Source organism: Anoplopoma fimbria, chromosome 5, assembly GCF_027596085.1.
Source record: "Anoplopoma fimbria isolate UVic2021 breed Golden Eagle Sablefish chromosome 5, Afim_UVic_2022, whole genome shotgun sequence".
NCBI classification, from domain to species: domain Eukaryota; kingdom Metazoa; phylum Chordata; class Actinopteri; order Perciformes; family Anoplopomatidae; genus Anoplopoma; species Anoplopoma fimbria.
In genome coordinates this window covers 1,407,083-1,418,219 of record NC_072453.1, presented here as the reverse complement: position 1 = coordinate 1,418,219, position 11,137 = coordinate 1,407,083, and the positions used below count along the sequence as shown (strand labels likewise).

Below are 11,137 nucleotides of genomic sequence, written 5' to 3'. Positions count from 1 at the left end.
TCTCTCTGGGTGATGCCACTTGGGCGTCATGCCAAAGCTTGCGTGGACTTCAAAAAATAAAAGCGCGTGCATGGGGTCAGTGACGTATAAAAATATGCAAACTCTGTAAGTGTTCAGCACAAGCGTATCGTGCTTCCGTGCGTGTGTCTCATATGTCGGGGGAGGAGGGCCTGTCTCCTCAGAGGAGCAAAGTGTTCAAGGCAGCTATCCGAAGTCATGCCAAAATGTTTTCTGTCTTCTGTTTTGGGTCATTTGTGTACAATATTAGAGACGAGAGAACCTAAGAGAGGCTCCAGTTTCTACATTATATCAGTGTTACTAAGCCTATCGTCATGGGAGCAGTTCTAAGCGAGTGAATAACCTCCTTAAACACAAAACCACAGAGTCTTACCTGAGTGATATTTTTGCATTTTTCCTTTTCACATTTTCAGTCTTGTTCGCTCCCGTCAAGTTTGATAAAATTTTAAAACGGAGCTGAACCCAAACTGTACTGCCAGCCGCCGTCATCCAACCAGACTCCATGTTGGTCTGAACCGTATCTAGACTCAGTCTGTCCTTCTCTATCTGTGCCCTTGTGCATGTACTCTATGTACGTGGGTGACTGTGCGTGGACCAATTTTTGTAACAGTTGTACAAAGCCTTGTTAAGTTAACCTGTGTATATAATTATTATACATAATATATTAAATTATTTGTTTTTGAAGAGGGGTTGTGTTTATTTGTTTTTTGGATTGTAATATGGTTGTTAAGTGAATTTACCTCCCACAGTGAAACAATAATCATAGCAGAGACACAGCACGATGTGAATCCAGTGTTTCTGTAAAGTCTGTGTATCTCAGCCTCTGCTCCTTCAACTTGTTATTTTTCTTGCAAGTTGCCCAACTTTAGAGGTGAGCAATATAACATGGCTCAAGATTACAATATGCCCTTTAACTATCTAGTTTGGTAAAGGGGCTTATTTGTCCCATTCAATAAATAACAAGCCTTAAATTGGAATTTGAAACTGATTGTATCAAATCCATCTCATAAGGGCAGCAGAAGATGTGTTATCTTATTCCGCAGGACTGCATACAAACGATCTAAACATTTACATCGAAACGTCTTAAACATTTAAAGAAAACTCACTTTATCATTTAACCCTTGTACATTATTCCTATTTATATTGTATTTTGATCCAGTACAAGATAGGATTTATCACAGAATATCAGTAAAGGGACTTTATGTCACATCCAGAAGATCTCTGGATATTTAAAACACACTCATCAGCCCTGAAACATTAAGATGACTCACTCAGTAGTTGACATATTTTATAATTTACTATAATCCTATAATATTCAAGTCTGGCCTTAAAATGTGTGTGAGAGTTTATCAGCTTTACAGTGAACTTTAACACATTTGTACGCAATTCATAACATTATTTTAATGCATCTTAAAGGTATATTTTATCAGTGATGTATATGTGACTTTACTCACATTAAATTCATAATATAGAGTAACATGTTAAAACAGGAATTATAATTCCAGTATATAATGTTTGTATAAACATAGAATTTAATGAATCAATGTAAGTCAGGTATCGGTGCTTCCCTACACTGTTACTGCCAGTTAACTGCTGTTAAACTAGAGGCCTTGTGCTTAAATTACTATTGTAGTAGTAATAATTACTATTACTATTACTTTTGCCACCAAGATTTGACACACCACCACGTTCTATTCAATATAGATTTATTAATTTGAGCTCATGCATTAGTATTATACATGACCGTTGGTCACGGGGCTGCTTTAGAAAACAAATGATCCCGTTGTAGCATCAATAAAATTCATCATTTCAGTGAATTTGATCATCTCGGGCGATGTGCTCTAGATGGAATCAGTCAGTCAGCACACGGGTCTGAAGAGACAAAGCAATGAAAAGACAGTTTCACTGTAAAAAGAGATGCTGACAAAACAATCTGAGGTCAGAAATCAGAACTGAAGATTCCCATGAGTTGATGAAGTGTTGCCATGGAGTCATCTCTGCCGATACAGAGTGCTTTCTCCCCGTATCACAGATAAAAATGATAAAAACTAGATCTGTACGTTGACTTCTTCATCCATTTGAAAGCAGATACTCTGACTGCATCGTGCCGTTTTGGACAATAACAACAATATTCTGTATATTACAAAAGACACAGATCATATGGCAAATCCATAAGTAAATGGAACATGATGATCGTGTCTCATTTAGATTAAATAATAATTAATAATTCAGGCTCATGTTCAGTATTTGCACATATCCAGGTTTGGTAAAAACAATATTATGTTGTGCTTCCCAACACAAGCCAGCTGATTCCACTTCAATAATTTAAACAAAGAGTTATGTGCTGTGGTGAGTGAGAGGATCTCTGGATCCTGAGGTTTGTCCCGGGACCAGGTACGTCTCTTCTCCGAGCAGACAGCGAGTCCCTTCATATCAGTGTACATGTGAGGGAGGACGAGGCCTTCCCGTGATTTCATTTTTTGATTTGATCCTCTGCTGCTGAACAAAATTAGACGTCTGGCCCCTCCGGGTTACTGTGTAGGCGAGCGGTTGGATGTCTCCCGCCGGCTCATGAAGACGGTCGACTCCTCCTCTGGGCTTTCCTCAGCAGGGAGACCAGACCCTGAGCGACGAACGGCCACAGCAGGAAGAGGACGACGGTCTGACCCGACACGTCGAACAGCCACCACCTCTCCTCCTGGGAGGAACGTCACACATTACTCATCAGGGGCCGTTAGATACTAAAGACAGGGTCAGTATTTACAAGTTGCTGTCGTTTCGCTAGCTGCCGCCTGGTTTGTACTGAGCACGTGCAACTGTTAACAGAGATGTGAAAGAAGCTGTAGCTACTTCCATTATCAATTTCGGACTCAGCAACGTTTTTAAAACATTTTTTTTTACCAGAGCTGATGATGGATATATCTAACGAGTGAGTCTTTTTTTTTTTTTCAGGTTGTTCAGAACAGCTAGCGGGTGGTTTTTTTCAGTGTAGACCTGATAAATTACAAGATAATGTGATCGCCAATATCCAGCATTTTAGGCCGTATCGGAAGCATTCCTCGTACCGGTATCGGGTATCAGCAACAACCACTTTCCTGAATACCCAGCAGCCTAGAGCTGAGATGCTGGTTCCCTCTCACCTGTGGTTTGGAGACTGCGGCTGCGCACTGAAGACACGGCCTCCACTCTGAACTCTGGGCCTGTGGAACAGAACGGCAGTGAAGGCAGCTTAAAGAGTGAAGTCAGGTGATGTTTCTAGATTTGTTATTCAAATATTATATCAGCCAATGTGAAACAATTTTGGTAGAAAAATAAAAAGGCTTTTGTTGCAGTAGTTGACAGTTTACAGCAATTAACAACTGCCCTGAAAATAGGAATATTCAATATAAAAGTGGTTTAACTCTTTTGGGGGGGAATTATGCATGACAGATATATATATATTTTTTTTTAACTCACATACTAATGCAGTACTCCACAATTCCCCTAGTCTTAGTCCGCTGCTGAAAATAATCCCCAGCAAACGCACTGAGCTCGTTTTTTTATATTTTAACCTTAAAGACAAAATCGATTAATTTGTTCACGTGAGAATTTCGAATTTCTACAACATTTTAATTAAGCTGAAGTAAAAAAATTGACCCGTCTACATTAACATCAGCTGTTGTTTTCCTAAAAGACTCCAACACGTTTACTGTAAACAGAGAACATCATGTTGGTACTTACGTGTGTGGCGGCGAGCCTCTCCACCACCTCCAGCCTGTCCATCACGCTCCTCATGTCCTCTCTGAGCCTCCGTAGGGCCAGAATGATCTGCTGCTGTAGCTGGGCGTCATGCAGCCTCTCGACCCCACCCTCCGAACCGTCCCCTCCTCCCCGGCCCGCCCCTCCGCCGCCTCCACCGGGGCCCCCCACCTTGGACTGCCCTGAGGAACACCACCTGCGGACATAACAGGTGATTTGAACCCAACGCTACATAGAGTCACAGTAACAACAGTGTGAAGTGAGGCAATGATGTCATGCAAAAAATGGGAAAGGTTGCTATCATTGTTGTGTGGAGCCCCAAAGTGTTCAATAATGAATAAAATAAAAAGTTATTATAAAATAAATAACCATGTTAATAATTTATAAAAAAAATATAGATATATAAATGAAACGACAATAAGTTAAATATTAAAACTCAACTCATTGCTACATAATGTTATTTAAATCAGTCATGGTTATGTGGGACTCAATGCCCCTTTCAAAAGTCTGTCTTAATTTCCGAATACTATTTTTCCCAGTTACACTTCAATATTTTAGTTTTCATGGCCGTGGTGTTTTCACCGCTTTCTCACCTTCCAGCCAATCACCTTAAAGGAACACTTAAGAATAGCTAGGTGACATTAGCAGCCTTGCAAGCTAACACTTAAAGCTCAAGATGCTAGTGACGGTGTCTGTTTATTTACAGCGGAAACCTCTAATTGGTTTATATATAATATATATTTTATATATATTAGATTCAGAAAAATGGGTTCATCCAAATAACCACACTTGTAGTATGTGAGAGTGGTGTCGTATTTCCGGTGACGTTAACTGCCACGGTGCCCAAGTTCCTGTTCCAACTAGCGTGTGGAGGTTTATGAGAGCCACTGAATAATATGAACGTCCCGTCACTAACATAAATGTCTACTAATATTCCTGAATAAAGACTGAACATTTTGATGATATTGACTATTTTGGACTCATCTACTATTGAACCCTTCCCGTATTGTGGCAGCTTACGTTCTCTCCAGTTGTGGTTGGAACCTTCCCGCCCGGGGTTTCGACCCCTCCTGTTGGGACTCGGACCCTTTCCATCCTCCGCCCCCTCTCCACCTGCACCTGCTCCGACCTGTCGGACCCCCAGACCGCCCTCCAGCTGGTGGCTCTGAACGGGGGGCAACTCGGGGGATGCATGGCCGTTGTGGAAGCCGTTGGTCTTGACCAAAGGAATCTGTGATTGAAAAACAATCTTTAAAATCGTTAAATAGAGACTTTTAAATTTCACGTTCCTGCTCATTGCGGCAGTGGGCTGTATGTCTGATGAGTGTGCTGGAGGATGCGAGTCGTACCTTGACGTTGCCGAGTTGCTCCACCGAATCCACGGAGTCGCAGAAGATCTCGCTCTCTGAGTCACTGGTCAACGCCAAACCCTCACACACACCAGAGTCTGAAGCAACACAAACAATTAGTAAAAGGAGGCTGGATTATTATTTTACGGCCCTTTAAACTTAAACTTGTAACCTGGCTTAAAAGTGAAGCCAATTGTTTCTAAATACAATAAAGATAAGCATCTCTAACTTTCTCTATGATTATTGATTTTAAATGATCCACAATATATTTTATATTTTTGGCCCAGGGGTCTCCTGAATCAGCAGGCAGGTACCGGTTGGCCAGAAGGGCTGCAGCTGTGGCAGTTGCTGAGGCAAAAACCCGGGTGTGGGAGGAGTTCGGGGAGGCCATGGAGAAGGACTTTCGAATGGCCTCAGGGAAGTTCTGGCAAACCGTGAGACGACTCAGAAAGGGGAAACAGGGCTTCTCTCAGGCTGTGCTCAGCAGGGGGGGAGAACTGCAGACCCGGACTGGGGATATTGTCGAGCGGTGGAAAGAACACTTTGAGGAACTCCTGAACCCGACCAACACGTCCTCTGTGGAAGAGGCAGAGTCTGAAGACTCAGGGGAAGTCTCGTCCATATGCCTGGCGGAGGTCGTTGAGGTAGTTAAAAAGCTCTTCAGCGGCAAAGCGCCAGGAGTGGATGAGATTCGACCGGAGATGCTAAAGGCTCTGGACATTGTTGGGCTGTCTTGGTTGACGTGTCTCTTCACTATCACGTGGAAGTCGGGTACAGTGCCTGTGGAGTGGCAGACCGGGGTGGTGGTTCCTATTTTCAAAAAGGGGGACCGGAGAGTGTGCTCCAATTATAGGGGCATCACACTGCTCAGCCCCCCCGGGAAAGTTTACTCCAGGGTGCTGGAAAGGAGGCTCCGTCCGATTGTCGAACCTCGGATTCAGGAGGAGCAATGCGGATTCCGTCCTGGACGTGGAACAGCGGACCAACTCTTTACCCTTGCAGGTCTGTTGGAGGGGGCGTGGGAGTTTGCTCATCCAGTCTACATGTGTTTTGTGGACTTGGAGAAGGCCTTGGACCGTGTCCCTCGGGGAGTCCTGTGGGGGGGTACTGCGGTAATATGGGGTACCTGGTTCGTTACTACGAGCCATTCACAGCTTTCTTCTGTCCTGGCCCCTCAGTGGTGGAATGAACTCCCCACTGACGTCAGGACAGCAGAGTCACTGCCCATCTTTCGGCGCAGGCCGAAAACTCACCTCTTCAAGAAGTACTACCCTGAGCCTTCCTCGTAGCACTTATTGTATTCGTATCAGTTCGTTGCACTTATTGTATTTGTTTATTGCACTTATCCTATTCGTATTAGTCTGTAGCACTTATTGTATTCGTATTAGTCTGTTGCAATTATTGTTTTCGTAGTAATTTGCTTCTGCACTATACTTCTGCTCTGGTTTATGCTTTTAGATGCTTGTTTAAGAAAGGAGATGCACTGATGACTTCTGGTGACTAGTAGTTCTCTTGAATACCTATGTTGAATACACTTCCTGTAAGTCGCTTTGGATAAAAGCGTCTGCTACATGACTGTAATGTAATGTAATGTACAAGCGGCCGAAATGAGCTTCCTTCGTAGGGTGGCTGGGCCTTAGAGATAGGGTGAGGAGCTCAGACATCCGGAGGGAGCTCGGAGTAGAGCCGCTGCTCCTTCGCGTCGAAAGGGGCCTTTAGAGGTTTTCCAGGCACGTCCAACTGGTAAGAGGCCCCGGGGTAGACCCAGAACACTCTGGAGAGATTATATATCTCGTCTGGCCTGGGAACGCCTCGGGGTTCCCCAGGAGGAGCTGGGAAGTGTTGCTGGGGAGAAGGACGTCTGGAGGACACTCCTTAGCTTGCTGCCCCCGCGACCCGGCCCCGGATAAGCGGATGAAAATGGATGGATGGATGGATACAATATATTTTTAGTCTGGTGAAAATAAGACTCTGGAGGCAACAGCCAATATTTCTGTTTTGACGTTGAAGAAGATTTTGGTGTTTCAGTGTGGACAGAGATCTGTTGGTCATTTCAAAAAGTAGACAGTGTAGACGCAGTAAGAGTTGAGTCTGTTCTAGTGAGGAGAAGGAGGTGTGTGGGTGGAGCTCCATCCATTACATACCATTGGGGATGGTGTTGGCAGTGAGGTCTAGGACCTCAGACGGGTTCAACTCCTGATCCTGATGGGCACCTTCTGGAAGAGAAGAGTCTTCTTCAGCACCACCCTGCTCCTCGTCCTTCACATCCGTCAGCCCCTGAGCATGGCCACCTCCTTTAAGACCTACGGTGATGGACAAAGACTCTAACATACGTCCACATTGTGAGAATCATGAAAGTACACATGGACCACAGGTCTGTTCATTTCCTACATTTATCCTTCATACACTTCCAAACGGGTTACAATTCAATACATTTGAATTTTTTTAAATATAATTTTAGAAGAACATTTTTTTTATGCGATCAGAACAGTAAATTGCATTTGTCCCTGAAACCTCTGTGCATTACTCTAATGCTTGCCAAAAATGCTTAAAGGATTCTTTAGATAAACAAATTCAGTACATGTTTTTATTTTAGGTTCAGGGTCACTGACCTTCTTCGAGTGTGAGCAGAGACTCTGGAGGGCGCGGCATGTCATCAATCACCAGGTAGAGGGGCTCAAAGTGGTGGAAGAGCGAGGCTGTTTTCTCGTTCATGGGCATGGTGTCGACGACCTGCAGTCAGAGGAAACCTTTATTCATCACTGGATGCTAATTACAAGTCGCTGTGTTCATCAGTTTTTTTTATGCCTCAATTCAAGGTGGGAGTCAAGCTGTAAGGGGATTTTTTTGATGCAATCAGGGCAGAATTCTTAAAATGAATTCATCATGTTATATTGAAACACATGTGTCATGTACCTCCTGTGCCACTTTCTTCATCTCGTCAACGTATGCCGCCATGGCGCCCTTGCTGCTCATCTCTCCCAGGCGTCTCCAGGCATCCCTGACACATTAGCAAGAACAACCGGTCACAAAACACTCGGCCATTACACGACATCTGATTAAACAACGGTACTTTTGACGTACAACGTGTTCCGTACTCCGCTGCTATGCCATGGGAATTTTTTTATCAATGTAGTCTGATATTTGATTAGCAATGACTACGATTCATTCGTCAGAGTCTGTTGACCCTTTGCTAAGCCCCGCCCACGATGCTACTCCGTCAAGCTGTCAGAGCTACTAGGGAGCCCCCCATGTCACTAACTGTACTCCCTGAATAAATATTATCTAATTTTTGTTTGAACGATAAAGGGTTTTCAGAGAGGAGCAGACAGAAGGGGCTACCATGTGTGTTTGAAGCGTGATATGTCTCAGCCAAGTGCTGTCCCATCGTATTTACACCATTTCAGGCCCTTGCAGTCTCTCACACTCAACCATTTAGTCCCCGAGGGTTCAAGGTTTAAGGCTTTAGGGGGGACTTTGGGATTGGGCCCAAGTACCTCATACCACCCCACTTCAAAACCCCTGAACTGTCCCTTTAAGGATTTGCTCGCACCTTCTTAATCTGTTAGAAGTGAACTGAACTGACAGGATGTACTAGTGTCCATCAAGTTCAACTGAGCTAACATTAGCCTCAGTGTTAAGCCACATGCCCAGTCAAGATTCCCTTAAGCAACACACTGATCCTCTCTCTCTCCATCAATACATTGTGCAACAAAACGTCTTGACCTCAGAGTAACTATAAGCTTGCAATATAAACCCATGCTGCTCCTTATAAAAGATCCAAAAGTTGACGCAGTGTGTGAGATGAATTAAATTAACTGGGACCTCTACCTAACAAGACAAACTACCCAACTAACAAAACCCTCACACCAAACTCCATGCAAAAAATGTAGCAAAATGTGTTGTAATATCTACTGGCCAAATGAATAATGAAAAAAAAATAAAAAAAGATTTTTAATGGAAATACGATGAACAGTATAAACTGCATTGGCGTTATGAAAATAGCCTGACTCTTGATTACAATGACACACAAGCCTTGCTCACACACACGTACATACCATTTGTAGCGACCCACTGGGTCCCAGAAGCCGGGTCGAGGCACTGCACAGGGTCCACACACCGCCTGCTTGTACAGACTGTAGAAACGCAGCATGACTTCATAGGACGGGCGGTAGGAACCTGCAGGAAAAGAGACACTTATGAGCTTTGTCTAACAGTCTGCTTATTGCTCCATTGACCTGGACAAAGGTAAACCGAAAAAGGAGAGTAAATCACCTAGACCAGTGGTTCTCAAATGGGGGTACGTGTACCCTTGGGGGTACGTGAAGGCACTCCAGGGGGTACGTGAGATTTTTTAAAAATATATTTAAAATTAGCATCCTTTCAAAAATCCTTTCAAAATAGTTATTTAATAAATATTCAATAAAATATAAGTGTAAGTTCATCAACTGAATTCAATGCAACAATGCAATTTTCAGTGTTTAACAAAATCAGACACTGATGGCAGAGCGCTGTGTATTACATCTTTTTTTTCAACCTAAAATGCTTTGCGCTGGTTAGGGGGTACTTGGCTGAAAAAATATTTCACAGGGGGTACATCACTGAAAAAAGGTTGAGAACCACTGACCTAGACTATGGGGGTCATATCTCAGTAAAATACAGTAGAAATTCATTTTCATTTTAGGTCAAAGAGAACTTCAAGCTGGCCTCAGACATTTCACAGTTCATGTTTCTTGTTCACATATAAAAGCAATATAGCTGAGGATATAAATCAACCGAAGGCAATTAACATTTTGTCACCAGTGGTGTTAGGTGAGGATGCGTAGAGGACACATTGTCAACTTCAGAGTAGTTGTTGCATCAAAATGTGTTGGTAAACAGCATTAAACCAAACTCTGTTGATAAAAATGGCAATTTAGTGTGGCCTTCTTATTGGCGACAGTACACATCAACAGGTCATGAGGAGCAACTCAGTTTGACTTGCACGGAATAGTATTATGTGACATTGCATTCAAAAGTTCTGCTTGTTTAGAAGACAACATATCCAGCAGATAATACATAGTTATTAAACTATAGTTAAACCCTACAATAATACAAAAACCATGCGTTATTGCAACAGAGTTGTCAGCAACAAACACATGGTATGTTAAATAATGTTGATGGCTGTGAATGGCTACATACCGTTTTTGGGGAGGTTATGGATGACATCCACAGCGGCCTGAAACCGTCTCTGGTGATCAACCACGGGCTCCGCCATCGACAGGACTGGCATGACACCTTGACTGGTTTAACGTGGCTGGGAGGGACGAGTTCAACTGGACCTGAGAGGAGCACACGGTTGCAACCGGAAAAGCCCATTAGGAGAGTGGAACACAACACTAACACTGAGAGTTAACCAACACGACGCACACTGAGCACCATGCACAGTGTTGATGTGCTGCTGCTTTACTAACTTAAACATGCACATAACGCTATTATAGACGGTATTCTGCTGACAAACACAGTATTAACGTTACTTGAATTCAAGTTTGGTTTGATAAAGACAAAATAAGAATGCCAAGTGAAACAAATGGGAGTTAACGTTGGTGAAGCAAGCCAACTTAGTTATAGCTAGCCAAGTTAGCTGAGCAGGCTACCTTAGTTAAGTTAGCTGAGCAGGCTAACTTAGTTATAGCTAACCAACGAGCCCCGGCCGGTGAAGCCTCGCTCCAGTGACGTCAGATAGCTGGTTAACTCTTACCCGCGCCGCTCCGTGCCGTGTCACTGGCACACTTGGTCTGTATCAGGGAGAGACTTGTGGTTACGGCTGTGTACGGGTTTCATTACGACACCGCCCATGGACCTACCTGGGTTGGACGTTGGGACAGACCAGGGGACAGACAGACCTACCCATCTCCGGCCACCGCACTCTCGCTCACGGAGGCGATTTCCGTGTCGGATCACGTGACACGCATTTGACGGCGCGCGTTTGTACATTTAAAGTGGCCCTCCTAAAAAGATATGCACCTTTTTATTAGACACTACTACCAATA

The 11,137-nt window shown here is 43.7% G+C and overlaps 1 protein-coding gene across 1 annotated transcript; it reads right to left on the bottom strand.

The window, feature by feature from the left end:
* Positions 1-1,375: 1,375 nt before the first annotated feature.
* acbd4 (acyl-CoA binding domain containing 4) lies at positions 1,376-10,386 on the bottom strand. The gene is given in 11 exon segments (XM_054598770.1): positions 1,376-2,716; positions 3,159-3,218; positions 3,739-3,926; positions 3,929-3,952; positions 4,777-4,987; positions 5,106-5,203; positions 7,250-7,408; positions 7,718-7,838; positions 8,022-8,106; positions 9,164-9,284; positions 10,287-10,386. Coding segments are annotated over 11 exon segments (1,287 nt in total). The 5' UTR covers positions 10,378-10,386; the 3' UTR covers positions 1,376-2,587.
* Between the last annotated feature and the right edge of the window lie 751 nt (positions 10,387-11,137).